Source organism: Carcharhinus amblyrhynchos, chromosome 27, assembly GCF_965287045.1.
Source record: "Carcharhinus amblyrhynchos chromosome 27, sCarAmb.v2.hapA, whole genome shotgun sequence".
Taxonomy (NCBI): domain Eukaryota; kingdom Metazoa; phylum Chordata; class Chondrichthyes; order Carcharhiniformes; family Carcharhinidae; genus Carcharhinus; species Carcharhinus amblyrhynchos.
The window spans coordinates 27,258,423-27,281,533 of record NC_137350.1 but is presented as its reverse complement, the minus strand read 5'-3'; the positions used below and the strand labels follow the sequence as shown (position 1 = coordinate 27,281,533).

The 23,111-nt window shown below is 41.0% G+C and overlaps 1 protein-coding gene across 8 annotated transcripts in view; it reads left to right on the top strand.

Annotated features, from left to right (window-relative positions):
* Window positions 1–6,177: 6,177 nt before the first annotated feature.
* The window catches only part of LOC145359130 (V-type proton ATPase 116 kDa subunit a 1), a 66,118-nt gene continuing 49,184 nt past the window's right edge, over window positions 6,178–23,111 (top strand). For 4 of the 8 annotated variants that reach the window (XM_080213536.1, XM_080213535.1, XM_080213534.1 and 1 more), the window contains exons 1-5: window positions 6,178–6,267; window positions 10,863–11,033; window positions 13,291–13,369; window positions 14,836–14,933; window positions 17,243–17,371. In XM_080213536.1, coding sequence (XP_080069662.1) covers window positions 10,917–11,033; window positions 13,291–13,369; window positions 14,836–14,933; window positions 17,243–17,371 — 423 coding nt within the window. In that variant the 5' untranslated portion in view covers window positions 6,178–6,267; window positions 10,863–10,916. Of the gene's footprint in view, window positions 6,351–7,470; window positions 7,489–10,260; window positions 10,394–10,862; window positions 11,034–13,290; window positions 13,370–14,835; window positions 14,934–17,242; window positions 17,372–23,111 lie in introns of those variants that run through there. The other 4 variants (XM_080213530.1, XM_080213531.1, XM_080213533.1 and 1 more) reach the window with 4 other exon arrangements.

The following is a 23,111-nucleotide window of genomic DNA, read 5'->3' as shown; positions in this document are numbered from 1 at the left end:
GCATCCTTTCCAGATGTAACACAGCTTAGTATGGCTCCTACTCTGATAAGACTGCAAGAAACTGCAAAGTATCGTTAACGTAGTCCAAACCATCACAGAAACCAGCCTCCCATCCATTGACTCTGTCTACACTTCCCACTACCTTGGAAAAGCAGCCAGCATAATTAAGGACCCCACACACCCCGGACATTCTCTCTTCCACCTTCTTCTGTCGGGAAAGTCTGAGGTCACGCACCATATTCCCCACCTAATCATTCCATCAAGCCAGAGGATCAACTCTGGTTCAATGGAGAGTGCAGGAGGGCTGCCAGGAGTAGCACCAGGCATCTCTAAAAATGAGGTGTCAACCTAATGAAGCTACCAAATAGGACTTCGTGCATTGTAAATGGCAAAAGCAGCAAGTGACAGACAGAGTTAAGCAATCCCACAACCAATGGATCAGATCGAAGCTCTACAATCCTTCCACATCAAGTCAAGAATGGTGGTGAACAATTAAACAACTCACTGGAGGAGGAGGCTCCACAAATACCCCCATCTTCAGTGATGGAGGAGCCCTGCGTATCAGTGCAAAAGATAAGGCTGAAGCATTCGCAGCAACCTTCAACAGAAGTGCTGAGTAGCATGATCCATCTTGGCCTCTTGCAGTGGTCCTCAGCATCTCAGACGCCAATCTCCTGCCAATTCAATTCACTCCACGTGATATCAAGAAGCGGTCGGAGGCACTGGATACTGCAATGGCAATGGACCCTAATAACATTCTGTCAATGATACCATTGACTGAAGACTTGTGCTTCCGAACTTGCCGCTCCCCTAGCCAAGCTCTTCCAGGACAGTTACAACACTAACATCTACCCAACAAAATTTGGAAAATTGCCCAAGTATGTCCAGTACACAAAAAGCAGGACAAATCCAATCTGGCCAATTACTGCCCAGTCAACTCTCGATTATCAGTAAAGTGGAAGAAGGGCAACAGTGCTATCAAGTAGCACCTGTTCAGCAATAACGTGTTCAGTGACGCCCAGTTTGGGTTTCGCCACGGTCACTCAGCTCCTAACCTCATTATAGCCTTGGTTCAAACATGGACAAAAGAGCCGAATTCCAGAGGTGAGGTGAGAGTGACAGCCCTTGACGTCAAGGCTGCATTTGACCGAGTGTGGCATCAAGGAGCCTTAGTGAAACTGAAATCAATGGGTATCAGGGGGCAAATTCTTCGCTGGTTAGAGTCATACCTGATACATGGGAAGATGGTTGTGGTTCTGGAGGGTCAGTCATCTCATTTCCAGGACATCTCTGCAGGAGTCCCTCAAGGTAGTGTCCTAGGCCCAACAATCGTCAGCTGCTTCATTAATGGCCTTCCCACCATCAAAAGGTCAGAAGTGGGGATGTTCGCCAATGATTGCACAATGTTCAGCACCATTCACGACTCCTCAGATACTGTAGTGGTCCATGTTCAAATGCAACAAGATCTGGCCAAAATCCAGACTTGGGCTGACAAGTGGCAAGTAACATTCGCGCCACACAAATGCCAGGCAATGACCATCACCAATAAGAGACACTAACTACTGCCTCTTGACATTCAATGGTGTAACTATCACTGAATCCCCCACTGTCAACATTCTTGGGGTTACCATTGACCAGGAACTCAACTGGACTCACTACATAAAAACACAGTGGCTAAAAGAGCAGGTCAGAGGCTAGGAATACTGTGGTGAGTAACTCACCTCCTGACTCCTCAAAGCCTATCCACCATCTACAAGGCACAAGTAAGGAGTGTGATGGAATACTCCTCATTTGCCTTGATGGGTGCAGCTCCAATAATACTCAAGAAGCTTGACACTATCCAGGATAAAGCAGCCCGCATCATTGGCACCACATCTACAAACATTCAATCTCTCCACAACTGACGCTCGGTAACAGCAGTGTATACAATCTACAAAATGCAGTGCAGAAATTCACCAAAGAACCTGAGATAGCACCTTCCAAGCTCATAACCACTTCCATCTAGAAGGACAAGGGCAGCAGATAAATGGGAACACCACCACCTGCAAGTTCCCCTCCAAGCCACTCACCATCCTGACATGGAAATACATCGCCATTCCTTCATCGTTGCTGGGTCAAAATACTGGAATTCCCTCCCTAATGGCATTGTGGGTCAGGTCAACCCACAGAACATGAATTGTAGCAGCTCACTACCGCCTTCTCAAGGGCAACTAGGGCTGGGCAATAAATGCTGGCCAGCCAGCAATGCTTATGTCCCACAAATGAATTTAAAAAAAGGTACAAAGTCAGAATCCAGCGTAGCAGTAGCCCTGACACTTCTCATAATATATACAGATGAGACAGACAATCAGTGAGTCAATTAGGGATTTCTTTTGTTTGCTCATACTCCAAGAGGGCAACCTAATTGGCCTTCTTGAGGTCATTACAACATCAAGAAGGCATGTAGAAGATGTGTAGGAATCGGGGGCCTCTGGACAGTTTTTCCTTGTTAGTAAATACCTTTATTGTCCCTGATGAAGTCTGAAGTGTGCACCATTAACCATGGTCTCATTAAAATTACAACCAGTGGCTACTGAGATGGTGCAATCTATTCTGGAAAAGCTCCACCCAGGATTACAGCAGGCGGAACGAGATAAGGCTGCACAGGCCATACATGCACGTCTTGTGAAGTTACACAGTTCAGAGAACAGCTTCACATCCTGTGATTATTTCACCCTCTTCACCATTGACTTAGCAAGGGGAAGGTTTTGTTTCTGTCCCCAATTTTTATGGAGAAGGTTGCATTCCAGATGGACATGAATCTCTCTGAATTTGAATAATTTCAGATCAGGCACGTTTACAGGAAAACAGTAGAATATCACATTGCAAATTACATTAGATTAACTTAGACCTTCCCCACAATAAAAGCCACAGCAAGCCTAGTGAGAACATTTGCAAAGAATGTGTTTGAGACAAAAGCAGGGCATTTCCTGGTTTATAAGTTAAGAAATGAAAAGGATCAAATTTCTACTCATCCAAAAATGTATCAAGTTTGTTAATTAATGTAGATGTAATTTTTTTTTGCAAGTTTGGCCCATGTACAGAACTGAGTCAAGGTATCCATTTTTTCACACTTTTAATGGATAATTTAATGAAATGTTTTGGTGAATGTGCATTTAGCTGTAGTTTGGGCCAATGCAGAGATGAAAAAATTGGGTTATTGAGGTGTACCTTTGCCTGCGCTTTTTTATTCTTTCATCATTGCAGACAGATACTACCAAGGTCAGCACTTGTTGTCCAGCACTAATTGCCTTTGAAATGAGTGGCTTTCTAGGTCATTTCAGAGGGGAGTTAAGATCATGTTACTGTGGATTTGGAGTCACATAAAGGCTAGACCACGCAGGTAAGGAGGCATGGATCCAAAATAGTAATTTCAATAAAATATTTACTTTTTCACTTGTCCTGAGGAAATTCCTTGTCACCTTGATTATGCACCTATAGATTGCACAGTGGCATTGTGGTTAGCTGCCTCAATTCCAGCCTTGGGTGACTGTCTGTGTGGAGCATGCACATTCCCTCCATGTCTGTTTGGGTTTCCTCTGGGTGCTCCAGTTTCTTCCCACACTCCAAAGATGTGTGGTTTAGGTTGATTGGCCATGCTAAGTTGTTCCTTAGTGTCAGGGAGATTAAATATGTGGGGTTACGGGGATAGGGCCTGGGTGGGATTGTTGTCCATGCAGGCTCGATGGGCTGAATAGCCTCCCCCTGTGCTGTAGAGATATTATGAATCTACGATTCTATGTTAAGGCTGTGTTTCAACTGCAGGCTGTTTATTAAACTAACTTTTTCTGGGAGGGTGCAGGCTTTCCTTAATTTAATTTTCTTTATCTTCTTCTTGAATTTTGTGTAAGTTAGCTTGTGAGAAAAGCTTTTACGTGCAACGTGTCTGGAAAGCACTGCCTGGAAGTGTGGTGGAAGCAGGTTGAATCGAGGCATTCAAGAGGGCATTAGATGAATGGGAACAATGTGCAGGGGGATGGGAAAAAGGCAGGAGAATGGCACTAAGCCGTGATGCTCGTTTGGAGAGCTGGTGCCGACATGATGGGCCAAATGTTTAATTATTATTTATGCTATTTATTATTAGTCACAGATAGGCTTACATTAACATGGTGATGAAGTTACTGTGAAAAACTCCTAGTTGCCACACTGCGGCACCTATTTGGGTACACACTGAGTGAGGATTTAGCATAACCAATGCACCTACCCAGCACGTCTTTCAGACTGTGGGAAGAAACTGCAGCACTTGGAGGAAACCCACACAGACATGGGGAGAACATGCAGACTCCACACAGACAGTGAGCCAAGGCTGGAATTGAACCCCGATCCCTGGTGCCATGAGGCATTCGGTCATTCGGTGTCTGATCTTTGGGTAAGTGTTCTCCAAGGCGGCCTTCACGACACACGACAGTACAGAGTCGCTGAGCAGAAACTGATAGCCAAGTTCCGCACACATGAGGACGGCCTCAACCGGGATCTGGGGTTCATGTCACACTATCTGTAACCCCCCATGACTTGCCTGGACTTGTAAAATCTCACTTACTGTCCTGTCTGGAGACAAGACACATCTCTTTCATTCCTATGCTAATGCTATTTCCACTCACATTGCCTGCATCTTTAAGACTTGAATAGCAGGTTAGCTGCAAAGACTTGCATTCTAATCAGTATTCTGTAAACTGTGTGTCTTTATATGCCTTTCTCTGATCAGAACCTTCCACACACAATGCAGCAGGCGACAGTGCAGAGGGACCTCGGGGTCCTTGTGCATGAGTCGCAAAAACCCAGCCTGCAGGTGCAGCAGGTGGTCAGGAAGGCGAATGGGATGCTGGCCTTCATAGCGAGGGGGATTGAATATAAAAGTAGGGAGGTCTTGCTGCGGCTGTATAGGGCATTGGTGAGGCCGCAGCTGGAGTACTGTGTGCAGTTTTGGGCGCCGTACTTACGCAAGGATATTTTGGCCTTGGAGGGAGTGCAGAGGAGGTTTACTAGGCTGATGCCGGAGTTGAAGGGGTTGAGCTATAAGGAGAGGCTGAATAAACTAGGCTTGTACTCGTTAGAGTTTAGAAGAATGAGGGGAGATCTCATTGAGACATATAAGATGATGAATGGGACGGATAGGATAGAGGTGGAGAGACTCTTCCTGCTCAGAAAGGACAGTAGGACTAGGGGGCACCGCCTCAAGATAAAGGGGGGGGGGGCGGTTTAGAACGGAGTTGAGGAGGAACTTCTTCTCTCAAAGGGTGGTGAATCTCTGGAATTCTCTGCCCGTTGAAGTGGTGGAGGCTGCCTCGCTAAATATTTTTAAGACGCGGGTTGATGGGTTTTTGATAAGCGAGGGGATTAAGGGTTATGGGGAGAGGGCGGGAATGTGGAACTGAGCCACGACAGATCAGCCATGATCTTATTGAATGGCGGGGCAGGCTTGAAGGGCCAGATGGCCTACTCCTGCTCCTATTTCTTATGTTCTTACACCTGACAAAGGAACACCATTTCCGAAAGCTTGTGGGATTACTATCAAATAAACTGGTTGGACTGAAACCTGTTGTGAGATTTCTTGCCGTGAGGCAGCAGTGCTTAATACTGTGTCACCCATGCCACCCCACAGTTTCCTTCTGCACCGTAACAGCTCTGTGATTCAGCTGAAATTTCAAACAGCTTGTTCGGCAATTTTATTTCATTTCAACTTTCTTAGCAAAATAACAAAAAGAAAAAAAATGAATAAAATCCCAATGCATAATGATCAATCACTCCCCAGTCACTGAGGGTGGGTTGGAGTTGGTGCAGGAGGTGGGGTGGAGGGTTTGGAGGAAAGGTGCATGTCATTCTACAATGCCAGTGCGCCTGGAGAGGAAGAGTTGCAGGCGCGCAGGCGCACCACCCGTGGTGTCAAGCCGGGGGACACAAAGAGAGAGAGACATGGGTGTGGGAAGGACGCGCAGGCGCACCACTCCCGCAGACCCAGTTTGGGCTGAGGGAAGGACGCGCAGGCGCACACTACTCCCCAAGACCTCGTCCTGCGGGGGCGGAGGGGGGGGCGGGAGCGCAGGCGCACCGCTTTGGCAGTCGGATTCCGGCTTGGGGGCCTGCGCACGCGCGCGTACCTCTCTTTCGCTCTCACAGGTTGGGGGCACGGGAGGGGGGGGGGAACAAAAACGAGAGGGTGTCACGTGACGGCGGCTTGGCGACGTCATCAGTCGGTCCCGGGGATCAGGTGATGCAGCAAAGACGGTGGTGAGCGGCAGAAACCGGCGGCGGTGAAGGATCTTTGTTTGTTTTAAAATGTCCGTCTCTTCGTAGATGGAAGGAGACGCCAGGTGTTTTGTGTTCTGCGACGGGATTTAAATTACCCCGGGGAGGGAGGCGGAGGGAGAGGGGGAGAGAGGTGACCATTTACCTGGACACTCTGTCCTCACACTCGGGCTCTTGCTCATTCCCTCTTCTCCTCCTTGCAGATTGATGACTCTTAAAAAAAAATTGTCTTTAGATCTTTCCTTCCTTTTCATTAGGGTCGAGTTGTTTAAATGGACCGAGTGGCAGGGTCACCTGTTTAAATGGACCGAGTTGTAGGGTCCGAAAGGGGACTATTTTTTTAAATAGGCTTTTAAATCGAGAAGGGCCAAGGGTTCTGTTTGAATCAAGACCTTCGTGTGTCATATGTGAATTATCTAGGTGTGCCGCTGATCTGAGTATTGTCATCATGGTGATGTTAGACTGGTTCTATGCTCCTATGATTTTCTTTACATTTAAATTTCCACTCAGATGTGGACATACATCTGAAAGGAGCCACTTCTTAAAACTGCTACCTTTTGTAAATGTTTTCTAACGAAGTGTCAGATGATGTTTGTAAACAAAATGGATGGATTTTAGCTGAGCAATTAATAGTTAATTATCTTGCAGCATTGCAGATGGATGTGGTATTGGCTTCAGGGTACTACAGTCATGTAATACGTTTAATGTATTGATTTAGAACATTTTAGTCTTTCCTTTTTGCAACTTTGTCATATTATAACCACCCAGATGAGCTGTGACTGGCTATCTGCTCCATCATTCTGTCCACTTCTACCTCTATAAATTAGCTCCAGTCTGTCCTGCCTCAGTTCATCTGCTGTTGAAAACCTTTATTCTCCTCGGACTTGACTTCACCTGGCCTGCTTCCTCCTTTTCACTCGATAGAAATTTGAACTCGTCCAGAGCTTGTCCCACAACTCTCACCAAGTTCAATTTTACTCATCACCTCAACCTCTGATTTGATTTATTATTGTCACATGTATACAGTAAAAAGCATTGTTTCTTGTGTGCCGTACTGACAAAGTGTACTGTTCATATAGAATGAAAGAGTGCAGAATATGGTGTTATTGTCATAGCTAGGGTATAGAGAAAGATCAACTTAATGCATGGAGGTCCATTCAAAAGTCTGATGGCAGCAGGGAAGAAGCTGCTTTGAGTCGGTTGGTATGTGCTTTTATATCTTTTTCCCGATGGTAGAAGTTAGAAGAGAGTATGTCCAGGGTGTGTGGGGTCCTTGATTATACTGGCTGCTTTTCCGAGGCAGCAGAAAATGTAGACAGTGTCACTGGATGGTTTGAGTGATGGACTGGGTTTCCTTCGTGACCCTTTGTAGTTTCTTGCGGTCTTGGACAGAGCAGGAGTCATACCAAGCTGTGATACAACTGCAAAGAATGCTATCTGCAGTGCATCTGTAGACATGGATGAGGATTGGAGCAGACATGCCAAATTTCTTCATTCTCCTGAGAAACTAGAGGCATTGATGGGCATTCTTAACTATAGCTTCTGCGTGGAGGGACCAGGACAAGTTGTTGTTGACCTAAAGACTTGAAGCTCTTGACCATTTCTACTTTGTCCCCATTGATGTAGATAGTGGTATGCCCTCCATTATGCTTCCTGAAGATGATAACTATCTTCTTTGTCTTGTTGACAGAGGGAGAGATTGTCACTGCACCAGTTCACCAGATTCTCTATCTCTTTCCTCTACTGTGTCTCATCATTGTTTGAGACCCACCCCACAACGGTGGTGTCATCAACAAACTTGAAAATCAAGTTGAAGGGGAATTTGGCCATAGTCAGAGGTGTATAAAGACTATTGTATGGGCTGAGGACACAATCTTGCAGAACACAGGTGTTGAGGTTGATCATGGAGGAGGTGTTGTCTATCCTTACTAACAGTGGCCTGTGGGTTATGAATCTCGGATCAGTTGCAGAGGGAGGAGCTGAGCCCCAGACCATGAAGTCTATGAGATTCATCTCCAAAAATAATGGTGTTAAAAGCTGAGCTGTAGTGGGCATATTAAAGTCTGTTTCAGCTTGCTGTTTCATGATTTCAAAGCATTTTTAAAAAATTGACATGTTTATGCACCTTAAAAATAATTGTCAACTTTATGAATAAATTAAACTTCTTATTAATTTAGTGTTCTGTGTTGAGAAGAAGATATTAAATGATGTGAAGAAAAGGTGTAGAATTTTGTATTAAAATTATTACAACTATTATGGCTAGCAAAATTGTATGGCAGGCTGCACTGCAGGACTAACTTCTGTTTCTGTGCAAATAAGACAGTAAATACACATTGTTGCTAATTATTTGTATGACTGAGTTTTGTATGAAAATTGAGTATGATAATGATGTCGTTTGAAATGTACAAGTATCATAACTCATAAGTCATTTTGAAAATGTGACTAAACTCATTGATGAAGGAAGGGCAGTAGATGTGGTTTATATGAACTTCAGCAAGGCGTTCGATAAGGTTCCCCCCTGTGAGACTTATTGAGAAAGTGAGGGGGCCTGAGATCCAAGGGGACATTGCTTTGTGGATCCAGAACTGCCTTGCCCACAGAATAAAGTCTGACAACACCAGGTTTTAGTCCAACTGATTTATTTGATAGTAAACTCACAAGCTTTCGAGGGGACTCCCTCTTCGTCAGGTGAATACCCGTTCACCTGACGAAGAGGGAGTCCCCTCGAAAGCTTGTGAGTTTACTATCAAATAAATCGGTTGGACTAAAACCTGGTGTTGTCAGACTTTTTACTGTGTTTACCCCGGCCCAACACCGGCACATCCACATCTTGCCCACAGAAGGCAGAGAGTGGTTGTAGATGGGTCTTTTTCTGCATGGAGGTCAGTCACCAGTGGAGTGCCCCAGGGTTATAGGTAAGCCTAGTAGGTAGACATATGATTGGCACAACTTGTGGGCCGAAGGGCCTGTTTGTGCTGTAGTTTTTCTGTATTCTAACTCTGTTAGTGTTCGACTGATTCTGAAAGTAAAACCATAGTACGTGCATATACGGAAAATTTTAATCAATATATTGCATAAATTCTCATGTATCTGTACTGAACCTTGAAATCTTCAGTATAATTGACTTTCTCATCAGTTATGAGATAGCAGGATAGGTGTTTGGTACGGATTGGTGAAGATCTCCTTATTTTGGTGCTTGTTTCCAGCTTGTCAATTATTTCCTCAATGTGCTGTATACTCCCTCCATATAAACTCCAATGGTGTACAATACCCATAATGTGAAGATGCTGTAGGTTCAATGCTTTTAAGTTGGAAACCCTCATTCCTGCCTTTGTTACCTCGAGATTGACTATTTTAATGTACTCTTGACTGTTCTCCCACATTCTACACTCTGTAAGTATGAGGAATCTTAATACATACCCAGGTTCCAGTCACCTATTGAACATGTTCTCACTGGCTTGCATTGGATCCTGGTTAGGTGAAGTTTAGGTTTTAATATGTTCATTCTTGTTTCCAAATGCCTTCATGGCCTCATCTTCTCCTCCTCTTCATTCTGGCCTCTTCATCCCTGGTTTTAATCGCTTCATTATTGATAACTGCACCTTCGCCTTCCAAGATCCAAAACTCTCGAATATCATCCCTCTTTATGCCTCTTTTTTTCCTTGAAGACATTTTTAAAAACCTACTCCTTGACCAAATCTTTGGTCATCTGGTCTAATATCGCTATACATTGCTTATTTTACACTGTTCCTGTGAAGCTCATTTGGATTTTGTTACATCAAAGGTTCAATCTAAAAGTAGTGTTACAAAGACAGGCATTTACTTCCGGATATTAGTGAGACAAATGTGTTTGTTTCTTGGGCTAATTCCATCAGTCTTGGGAGGGTGTCCAGAAAGGGCAGGAGCCTGGAGGTAGAAAATAAAAAGCAGGAGAATTGGAGAAACAGAGCACACTTTCAGCTGCTGCTCACACACTTGCTGCTAACCGTGATGCCTGGCTGTAAGCTGCTACAACTCTTCTGAAGTTCACTGTGGTTTTCTGGTGGTCCACAAATTTCAGTTTGAGTAATACTGATCAAAGAAAGCTTGAAGTCCCATCTCTACTGGGGTAAAGGGCAATTTTCTAGTGCAACTAGTATGGTGTTGACAGTGCATCTGCATTTAATCCTTAAGAGTTTTGGTGCTGACTTTATTGAGATGTGTAATAGACATAAGCTAGAACGTCAGAACATTTTGTTTTAAATACCAATGGGGGAAGGAAGTGTTCATTCAAATGCAATATTGAATCCGTGGTACTATGTTTGTTCATGGAGATTGTGATGCTACCTCCACATTGTTCCTCCTAGCTTTTCACCTGCCTTTCCCAACTTCCTCCACCTTCAGTGCATACCAAATCTGAGAAAATCTTATTACATTAATTATGCGGACATTTAGCCAGTAAATGTATTAATTTGTAATGGTTCCCATCTTTATAAACAAATGTTTTGGATTTGAACATTTTCTTTTATAATAGTGAAACAATATACATTCTCATTCAGTACGTCATAGGTGGGTAATATTTCCTCCATTGTTTTTAGATCAAAAGAAACATCGTTTATTGAAAATAGTTTGGATTACTCCAGTGCGTCATCATGGGGGAGCTTTTCCGGAGTGAGGAGATGACACTGGCGCAGCTTTTCTTGCAGTCAGAAGCTGCTTACTGTTGTGTCAGTGAGTTAGGAGAGCTTGGAATGGTCCAATTTCGAGATGTAAGTTGATGCATTTTACTGACTTGCCTAATTGTACAAAATTTAATGTGTGACCTCCTTGCTTGTCTACAAGAAACTGTTTGCTTTCCTGCTAATTCATGGAACTGTCCAGTTTGTTATGGGCTTGTGAATGTGGGGAATGGGGGTCATGGTTTCATGAACCAAGCATGTTTTATGTTTTGGCAGGGGTGGGGGAGAGGAGGAGGGAAGTGGGAGAGAGTCTTATAATTCAGGTCAGAAACTCCCAAGTGTTTCATGAAGCCTGCCTAGATCTTAATTTTTGCACTTTGAATTTGGCTAGGGTATGCATGATATGTTTCAATTTAGGTATGATTCAAAAGCTCCCACAAGGGAGCTTTTAACAGACCAAGTTAATTTAAAAATATAGTTGACATGTCCTAATGTCTGGTTAGGATGAGCAAATCATTTTAGTATGAAGCATTTACCTTGACATTCTACACTCTGGCAGCATGAGAATGCATAGGCCTGAAAAGTCAAAGTTCTTTCCTACTGTCCTCTAGCAACTGCAACACCTAAGTCCGTAGAGTTCAAAAGTTCTTTTCCACTGTCTACTTAGCAACCCCTTATCAGAAAAATTGTATTGTTCTGTTCACTCTACTGTCTGGGAAGCTTGTACTTTCTAAAGCCCCACTGATAAGAGTTCTGTTAGCTTCACTCAGTAGCTGTATTGGTTTCAAGGAATGTGTTTCTTCTCGCTCAGCTGTATCCAGTCATGTCCTTGAGTATCATTTGCCAATGCTTTTAATACAAAATACAATATCCTTAAAAAAGATACATGTTTAAATTCTGTTTTTCTATGCAAGCTATACCTTTAACTCCAGATACTTTGTACTTCTATTCTACATTCACTTTAAATTAATCTAGCTTGATCTATTTAGTTCCAGATTATCCAAAACCACTCTAACAGATACCAAAGCCAAACTCACTTTCCCCATCACGATGATAACTTAGTTCTGATAATGTCCGCAGAGAGCTAGGCAGGATCAGCAGGGTGACACATTACATGTGCAGTCAGGGCCATTCAGAAAGGTCAGTTTATCTCTGTTCATTGGCTTTACTCCTCCTCCTTTGTTTGCTGTTGATTTGCACCTTCACGTAGTACGTTGTCATCTGTGGCTGTCGGGCTCAGTTGCAAACTTGCGTGGCTTTCTACAGTGCAGGCAAAGCTGAATTGTCTGGTTTTTGTTGGGGCTGTCTGCTCTTTCTAGCTTGGCCTTTGCCCCAGGGATTCAATGTCACTACTTGAAATTGCTTCCCAGATAGTTCCCCCATACACATTTTTTTTTGCTAGTCAGTGGTTGACGTATCACTTTTCCAGGGAGTTTCCTTTGGCAAATCCTTGAGCCTTAAATCTCAGTCTACCTTTATAGGCAGTATCCAAATTTAAAACACAAAGACATGACTGTTCTAGCAATTTTTATCATTTCTCATTTCCATTTAGATATTGAAGCATCGAAAAGCATGTATGCTTTCAATAACTAAATAGTACATTTCTTAAAGCATTTCTCAGCTAAGACATTCTGGGTTCAGCAGTCGATTGACTACAGATCCATTCCAACTGAGCAGCAGTGGAGTTTGCACATTCTCTCCATATCTGCATGGGTTTCCTCTGTACTCCAGTTGTGCGGATTAGGTTGATTGGCCATGCTAAAATTGACCCTAGTATCAGGAGATTAACAGGGTAAATATGTGGACTTAAGGAAATAAAACCTGGGTGGAGTTGTGGTTGGCATACATTCGGTGGGCCAAATGGCCTCCTGCACCGTAGGGATTCTATTATTTCTTGCATTTTCATTTAGATGTTGAAGCATCACAAAGCATTTCTCAGCTGAGATGTTCTGGGTTCAGCAGCTGATTGCTGCCAGTTGCATTTGCAAATTTCTCAAGATACTTAGCTATCACAAACTTCATTTTTACCTTTGTGCAATTTTCTTTGAGCGTATTTGGAATTTTTGGTGTATTCGCTCTCATGACTGAATTTGGCATCTGGTGCTAAGGAGATTGAAGGACATGTTATTGAACTAATACACGTTGATTGTGTCAGTAAATGTGCCCCATTGTATTTCTCCAAGATGTACATCAATATGACAGAATTTCAAAATATCAATTTAAATGTGTTTCAAGCTTTTGTCAGTCAGAAAAGCTGTAAATAATATTTTATTGTAATTAATGTTTTACTTAAGCATCTCAAATTCTACTGCTTTTAGTTACATTTGTTCTTTCTTCCTGTATACAGTTAAATCCAGATGTGAACGTATTTCAGCGCAAATTTGTAAATGAGGTTCGCCGTTGTGAAGAAATGGATCGTAAACTCCGTGAGTATCTGCATGTTTGTAGAAGACGCTTGTCACAAAGTTAGAATATTGAGGAAGCTGCAGGACGCTTTCACTGAGTAAAGCAATTCCATCTGTTTGTTTTTCCTAATTGAAATGATAGCCTTTGGAAACAATAGAGAGTACGAAAACTGCACTATCCTTTTTTAATGCTGTTAAAAAAAATCTTTGTTATCCTGCATGCTCCTTGATTAATCAGGATTAAATCAAAAATGGCAATAAATGGGGTGTTAAAACAGTAAAGTCACCAATGTCCTAGATGACCATAGGCTGCTCTGTCTGAGGGGGAGAGCTGACTGGTGGTGATTTAACCTGAGGATCACCACACCTCAGGTGAGGGGCAAGGTTGAGAAGTCAGGCCCTCGTGAATAACCTCAGCTAGTGTGGGAATTGAATTTGCGCTGTTGGCATTGCTCTGCATCGCAAAACCAACTAACCAGCTCACTGAGCTAACCCAGTGTAAAATGCACATTATTCAGTCAATTAAATTTTACTCAAATTTTACCTTTCATTGAGCATTGGGTTAGTGAAAGAGGCACCCTCTGAATGTACCAACAAAAATCTTCATCTAAAACACTGCATAATTGCTCAAATTTTAGGAGTATAGAGTTCTTCAACTTTGTGATTCAGAGCTAGCAAATCTTTGGCAGTTGATCCTTTTGAACTGTGATAGTGTATATCATGAATGAGCCAACATTATATTCTTCTATCAAAACTTTCTGATTTACGCCTATTCAATACATCTACAAATGTCCATTTTCTGTTTTAATGCCAATGTCACCCTTGCTCTTTTCTTCTTTGTTTTTCTCTGGTTTATTGGATGCCACAATGGCAGAGTAGGCTTTATAATTAATGACAATGCACAAAGCAATGCCAAACACACACCATTACAATGGTGGTTACCAATAAGAGAAGCTGTCGGCTTGTCTAGGCGACTCAACAGCACTGGGAAATCTTTGCTTTCTGGGTAATTTTTGAATTATTTTAAGTTGAAGTGCATTGGGGATGTCAGTTCTGGTTAATAGAGCTTTCCAGTTGCAGCGGTGCTGGATAACAGTTTACCGTACTTCATGGAAACCCTATAGTGCAGAAACAGGCCATTGGGCCCATGGAGTCTGTACCAACCACAGTCCTACTCAGGCCCTACCCCCATATCCCTGCATATTTATCAGCTAATCCTTCTAACCTATGCATTTTGACTTGATGTAGTATTTAAATTGTCTTGCATTTAAAGAATATTAATTGATGTGACACTAGAATCGTATTAAGGCACAGGAATGAAAATTAAGTAACAGTATTTATCTTGAATAGAAAGTTATTTTTAAGCAGCTAGAAATGAGCATAGAAAGCAGAGTAAATAAAGTATTTGTTTCTTGGCAGATAACTGTTTCTATGTTGAATGTAATTCTGACATTGCTTCAAATACCCTGACTGTTTATTGTTCACAGGGTTTGTCGAAAAGGAAATCCGAAAAGCAAACCTTGCAATTTTGGATACTGGAGAAAATCCTGAGGTTCCTTTTCCTCGTGACATGATTGACTTGGAAGTAAGCAAGTTGGGCATTAAAAGTTAATTTTCTCCTAAAGGCAATGATTCTGCGAAAGACAACTTACTGTCACGAGCATGAACTTCACTTCAGGATTCATGTGACCTTTGCTCAGTTAACTAATCTTAAGTAGTTTGAGTAGGATTACTGCAGGTTGATCCAATGCTTGTATGCTGGCAATTTTCTTTCCATGGTGACAAATGAAATATGAGCTACTGGAAGATAGCCTCTACTTCAAAGTGGGGCTTCCTCCTGTGGCCTGCTGGTCTAGATCACAGCTGGTAAACCATAAACCCAGAGCCATGCTCTGGGGCGCTTGGTTTGAATCCCGTCATGGTGGATAGTAGAATCGTCATGTGGCAAGCCTGAATGTGCTAAAAATATAGAGAGACAATTATTGATATTAGATCCATGATATATTTTTAAAGAGAGCTCTCTTGCTTAAGTTGAGAACTGGACTGACTGCACTGAATATATGAGAAGGGATTAGTTGCTTAATCAACAACTGTTAATAAAAGTTCGTATAGCAGCTCCACTGACATCAGTTTGCCTCCTATTGAGACATGGACTCTCAGACATAACTCAGTTGTCTGTTGTACTTAAATGTCTATCTGAGCGTTCGAACAGAAGAAGGTCTTTCGGCTCCGCAAACCTCTGCGGTCTGATAAGATAATGGGTGATATGATAGTAACCCAAGTCTGCAACCCTCCGCAATCCTGATAATCTTTCACCTGTTTACTTACCAAAAATCTATCCACTTCTGCCTTAAAAAATATTCAAAGACTTTGCTTCCACCACCTTTTGAGGAAGAGTCCCAAAGACTCACGACCCTCTGAGAAAATGTTTTGCCTCATCTCTATTTTAAATGGACAGCCTTTTATGTTTAGACAGCAACATCTGATTCTTGATTCTGCCACAAGAGGAAACTTCCTGACCCCTCAGGATCTTGCATGTTTCAATCAAGTTGCCTCTTGCTCTTCTGAATGCCAGCAGATGCAAACCTAGCCTGTCCAACCTTTCCTGGTACGCCAACCTGCCTGCTCTGGGTATTAGTTTAATAAATCTTTGAACTGTTCTTACATTCTTCTGCATTTTACATTCTTCCTTAAATAAGGTGACCAGTATTCTACACAGTATTCCAGATGTGGTCTCACGATTGCTCTGTATAACTGAAGAATAATTTCTGTACTTTTATATTCCATTCCGTTTGCAATAAATGATAACATTCAGCTTTCCTTATTACTTGTTGTACCTGTATGGTAGCCTTTTGCAATTTATGCAGTAAGACACCAGATGGAACAAAATGGGAAAAGATAATTAGGGAGGGAGGACCCTTGTGTGAAATATAAACATAGACACAAGCAAACAGAGTGAAATAGTCACTTCCTGTGCTTCAAATTCTGTTATGCAAGTTGTATTGGAAACTCAGAGGTAAATGAAAAGTGGTAATCTACCATGTGCTTGGATTATAAGTTATCAGATATGATCCTTCAACCCTAGTTGGTTTGCAAGTTGATGGACAGCCATGTCACGTGTGTAATCTTGAGCCCTGTATTCTGTATATTCTGTCTTACGTTAGCATTATTTTTTTGCTCTATAACTATTAAAAGTCACAAATTTTTGGTGATGTTAGTACTAAGTTTGAAAACCAATAGTTTAATTCGAAGTGAATTGTTTAACTCTGGAAAACCATCTGTACTTTTTTTTGTTCCAAGTTACTTTTTCCACCAGCACTGTTATACATGTGCAGTAAGTAAAGAATCAAATCTGTCCTGTGTCTTGCTGCTTGCTGGTTTATTTCTTCACAATAAGTAGACAATGCTGCATAGCTGTTGATGTATATTGCAGAAAGAATAGTAGTGAATACAAGGCAGCTTTGCCCTAAGTTTTGAATTCAAATGATTTTGAGCCAATCATTGCAGTTTAAAACCCTTCAATAAACTTCTCAAAACTACATTTTTTAGTGAATTAGACTGGTTTTCAGCAAGATGCAGTGAATAAAATCCATTATGGCTTGAGGCTTTATCTTGCAGACAATTGTGTACTGTTGAGTCCTTCCATGAGAGAGCTTGCAAATGGAATAAGTTTGACTGTTAGCTATAATCTTGTATTGAACAGCAGAAAGTTTTTTGGGATTCAGATGTTAACAGCAACAACAGAGCCTGTCTTGGGCAGTTTATCACCTAACCACCTCCAGTGTATGAGACTAGCATTGTAATACGCTGTGAAATTAATACTGGGAACTTCCAATTTCCAATCCATACTGAATTTTAACTAAAGGTGACATCTCTTTATTTTTTATTTTTCAGGCAACCTTTGAGAAACTTGAAAATGAACTGAAAGAAATCAATACCAATCAGGAGGCATTAAAACGTAACTTCTTAGAGTTGACTGAACTGAAATATATTCTACGAAGAACCCAGCAGTTCTTTGACGAGGTCAGATTATTGTAAATTTGTCATTTTAATTCATTCTACCATATCTCATTGAGGACTTGTTGAAGCTCGCAATGTATGTGCGCATCACTGGCAGCTGTCCATGTTGTCATGGTTTGCTGGCTCACTTTGATCGCACACTGCAAAACAATGTAATATTTCATACCAACTACATCAGATATTTTCTAAAACTCATTTGTATGATGATTAAGTTGCGCTTAGCGGCAAACCACATTATTTTAAATTTTGCTTATTTGCTTTTCCACCTAAATATTGATAATCAGGGATGCCTTGCAATTAATTCTGTTCTATGTAATCAATGTAATGTTTCTCGGAAAATTAGATGGGTTAAAAGTTGATGCTATTGAAAAGCTCTTCAAATGTTAAATGTCTTTAAATTTGAACAAGATGTTACACTGATGCTGAATGGGCAAGTGTCTTCTGCTTGGTTTCTTTGGAAACGCGGTATAAACTTATACTGAAAATTCCCATGCTGCACAAGAATTGTTCTTGAAATATTCACACTTGGGATATCTCAGAAACCCAGATAGTGTGTTTTTAATGCTGTTCTCCTTCTTATTATCTTAAGAGTGGGCTAGATGTACTCATTTAACTGCTCTTTATGGTCGACCTTTTATATTGTCCAAGAGCTTTCTCTTCAATAGTTTTTAAACAATTAACACTGACTGGGAAAACCAGTTACAGAGCTTATTTCTGATTGAGAAATTTTCTGCTGGATGGGACTTGAAATGTTAAGTAAGGAGTTGGAATAAACTAAATTAGTGGCACTATTGCTTGTAAATAGTATAGCTCTACTCATTAGTTCTTCTGATTCATTAATTTCATGATCTACGCTGGAAGGAAATAACATTAATTTAGTACATCATCTCAGGTTATGTACCTCCTTGATTAGCTTGAATGTTGTTTTGCAGATCTGGAAATAGATACTTTGGAAACTGAAAAGTGGAGTATAGCATTTTTTTTGATTTCTGTGGGAAATGTACATTTCAGTTGCATCAAACATTCACGTTTTGTAACTTTTGTAATGTCCCATACTACTTGCTCATAAACTTGTCGCACTGATTTGTTCACCACCTCTTTCCCCCCCCCCCCCTCCCCCATTAGGGCTTCTGTTCGAAGCAGCTAGCTTTTCAAAAATGAAGTGTGACTGAAGATGGGTGGGCAGAATTTTCTGTTATTACACTGGAAGTGTTAGGTCTTGCATTCCACTTGTACAGAGGAAAAAAATAGGTAAAATCATACTTTCGTAAAGGAGCATGTTTGATTTTCCATCCATTTGAATTAATGTTGAGGAAACTGTCATGCTCCTCTATTAACCTGTGATCCGACTTAAATTATTTTTTTCTCTTTGTAACCAAGCTATTCATTATGCCAGATAAAGAGGGAGATAATTGAAAAGCAAATGCTAACATGCTTAGTTTTTTAAACTCAAGAACCCAGGTATTTACTAAAATAATTAAGTCACAAGGTTCACTGTTGTAATCTAAAGAATTTTGCTTCACAAAAATGTAAGATGAACAACTGCTCTCTCTTAAATAGTCACTTGCATGAAAGATATTGCAAATACAATGAATACTTTATGCTGAACTTCTTAACTTCACTTGCCTTCTCCATCCACTTGACTTGCATACTCACTAAACTCAGGTCAGTTACATATCCAAAATTGAAAGATTAACCACTTGGTCTGAGAATGGTCCAGGTTTTGTATACCAGATGAGATTTTTTGGACCTTCTGTTTACTTGCAGTAAGGTTATCTTTTCGAATCTCCTCCTACGTCAACACAGACATTGCTAACATCTTTTCAAGTATAGGCAGCTTTGCTCAGATCTAAAGTATTGCATCTAGAACTTCCTCTCTTCTGCTTGGCTACCACTAAAATTCAGCCATTAGAGTTCCTCAGTTAACAAGAGTTTACTCTTTAGCCAGCACAGAATTCCAGCTGAATTCTGTTGAAAGAGCTGTATCCTGTTACCAACCTATTCTAAACTCAAAATTAACCTGCTTGAACAGAGCACTACAAAATCCACTCCCCCTGCAGTTAACACTTTATTCTACCGTTTATCTCTGTCAACTTGGTCACATCATTCACTGGAAGCAAGCTGTTTTTCTCTTACCTGGAATTATCTCGGGAAGAGAGAGAGAGAGTGAGTTCGTAAAAGGATGATTACCATAATATATAGTTCTCTCCTGTACCACAGCCCTGCTCAAAGCAAATGGCCCGCCCACTCAGAATACTGAGGGTGCTAGAAATCTGAAATAAAAACCAAATAAGTTGGAAATACATTGAGTATTTTCAGCATTTTCTGCTCAGATAGAAATACTTTCTCTGATATATTTTAAAATATATCTAGTATATAATGGGCGGCACGGTGGCACACTGGTTAGCAGTGCTGTCTCTCAGCAGCAGAGACTTGGGTTCAATTCTGGCCTTGGGTCACTGGCTGTGTGGAGTTTGCACATTCTTCCTATGTCTGTGTGGGTTTCCTCTGGGACTCCTGTTTCCTCCCACGGTCCAAAGATGTGTGAGTTAGATTGATTGGCCATGCTAAATTGTTTGTTGGTGCCAGGGAGATTATCAGGCCAAATATGTGGGGATAGATCTTGGGTGAGATTGTGATCGGTGCGGGCTTGATGGGCCAAATGGCCTCCTTCTGCACTGTAGGGATTCTATGAATATATTGAACATTAGATTATAAGTGGTAGACATGTGAATAACTTTGCACCCAATTTGCATGAAGCAGCAGACACCCTCTGCATGTTTAATGTGGTAAATTGGGAGAAGATGTAAAGGGACCTGGACGTGCATAAAATTTGTAAGTAGTCCCAAGACAAATTAAAAGCAGAACTACACTTGGTCTCCCATTCAGCTTTGGTATTATTGCCCTTGCCATGGACATTGCTTTTGATCCTTGTCATTTTTATTTGCTATGGTGAAATCTGTGCGAAGGTTGACATGCACATTTGAAGAGTTTACTATCCTTTTGTCACAGGAAGTCTGCTTAATACTATTGTAAATACTGACATAGATATGCACAGTGACTTGCAGCTGCTGACTTGAAAATGGTTATGATCATAAGTGAGCCAATATTGTTTTTGATTGGAAAATGTGAAAAATGGATTGGAAAGTTGTTAAATGACTGAATTGTAAAACATGAAATTGTCCCGAGAAAAGCAGGTATTTTTCCTCCGTGTTTGGGCAATCAGTTTAATGCTGTTTTGGAGATTATTTAATATTCATCAATAGGGAACTATTCGAACTGCAGTCTCCCCAATTTATATTTGATTGTTGATAGATTTGAGGAAACCGTCCTCTATGAGAGCAGAATAGTTGCTAAGAAGTTAATTTTCATTATGTTGCAATCACATCTAACATGCTTGAATGCGAAGAAACTCAGCTGAATCTATGCTACGGTTGGTTTCGAACTGACACGTAGTAGCTGTCAGCCATTTGAGTTGAACGGACAACCACCATAGTCTTCCTCTGTCCAAGAGGTGATGGACTCTGGTATTCCTCCAGTCACAGGACACCAAGTATGTGAGCAGTGCTTGTTACTGTAGGTCTGTTTATTGCTGGCCAACCATAGTTATAGCATATATCGCAGAATCCCGCTGCTTCCCTGCCACTGTTGGTGTTTCACTGCCTACTCCGTGCTGTTCTGACGGCTACGAATTATAGAAATAGATCAATCTGCAAAAGAACTTGATTTTAACACAAATAGGTGAAATCCTATCATCTCTTGGCTCTAACACCCTGAATTGATTTTCTTCCTTCATAAATTAATACCTTTGTACGTTTTGACATTCGTATCATGGATCACAGTGCATGTTCTAGTCTAAACAGACCTGCATGATTTGATGTAACATTGGCATTTGTCATGCCAGTTTCTAATCTCAAAAGTCTTGTAATGTATTTTTGTTCTTGTAGTTCAGTTGGACAATCCATCTACCTAAAACTGTGCGGCAATAATGACCTGCCAAAGAGACGTGAGGAAAAATACCTGCTAAACATGTTGTCACTGCCTTGTGGGCACCATAACATCTAATTTATTCACTTCAGCTGTGTGTGTTCCATTTGTTCTCTCAATCCGTCCTTCAACAAAGCAGTGGTATTGTCTGCACTTCTTGTAGCAAACTATAAAGCCATTTTAGCTGGCAGCTGAAGGATCAAGAATGTTAATCATATTTGTCCTTTTCCCAGTCTTCTGTTTTTTTTAAACATAGGCAGGACAGTAACAACGGGAGAGCTAAGTTTTGAATCTTTCAGCGTAAACAGCCTTAAGTGCAGGAATCTAAGGAAGACTGGAAAAGTAACAGTTAATGGCATGCAGATCCCCATTCCTCTCCCCACCTCCCCTCCCCTTCTACCTCCTCTGATTTATTGTGAATCTTTTATTTTGTTCTCTTGTTTGCTTATTATTTTGAGTAAATTGTTGCAAATCTGATTTGTTTTTCTGCTCTTTGAAAAGTTCAGGACGATTTTTTTATAGTTTGATCTCCAGTTAAGAGCCCACATGTTGACTATTTTTTTCTTTTGCAAATTGAAACCCATTTTTCTTACATTACTGAGCCATTTGTATTTAAAACTCTGTGGAGCACACTTATTAGCTAATTTCATACATTTTCGTATAAATGTGGCTTCATAGTGGAGATCAATCTTGACTCAGGATGGGGCTTGTGAAGTACTCCTTGCAAAACTTTTTTTACACGATAAACTATTCTACAACGTGTCTTTAAATTGTCTTTCTAGGAACTGAACCCTAATGTTAGCTGATGAAAATTTCTTATGAGCTCATCTTTTGCAAATGTTTTTAAAACCACCCGAATTTTCCAGAGGCAATATTTCACTAAATCTACATATTCCTCCTTTTTTTTTCTCTCAAAGGTTTGGATCCCAGAAATTTTTCTCATGCTTCTTCTGTAAAGGCCAAGTAATTATCTAAAAATCTTGCTGCGCAGGTCTAACTACCCCGGTGTACAAGCTACGTAAAAATGCTGCAGCTGTAATTTTGAGGGATTCAATAATAAACCCAGTGCCATCTTGTTTTTTTGACCTAAGGTTGGTTAGATTAATCGAAGCCTGATATTCGGTTATGAAGTTGCAATCTAAACGAGTGCCTCTAGTAAGCTCAGAGAGAGGAAAGATTAAGTTTGGCTTTTGTGAAGTGTAAAAGCTTCAGGCTGAGTTTCAGCTTTGCATGTTGAAGATTTTAAAAATGATTTCTTGAGTTTCAGGACAGATGTACTTAGAAAGTTAAGCAATTAAATGTGAAAAACGTGCGCAGTATGCAAAATTTGAGCGATCTTGGGTATACTGCACTTGGGTGTATTCCCATTTCTTATGTATAATGTTCACTATATATAAAAAGAAGTGTCTGTCCTTATTTTCCTTTTTTATTGTAAGTTTGCCTTTCCTTAATACTAGAGTTCCTTTTCAATCTTTGCTACACAGCTTTGCAATGTGTAGTGAAGCATTTCAAGATTTTATCTGAGCTTGTGACTGATGACCAGTGATGGGGAGGCGATGGCCTAGTGGCATTACTGCTATAGTATTAATCCAGAAACTCAGATAAAGTTCTGAGGATGTGGGTTCGAATCCCCCACACCAGATGGTGGAATTCGAATTCAATAAAAATAGACCATGAAACCATTGATTGTCAGAAGAACCCATCTGGTTCACTAATGTCTCTTTAGGGAAGGAAATCTGTTGTCCTTACTCAGTCT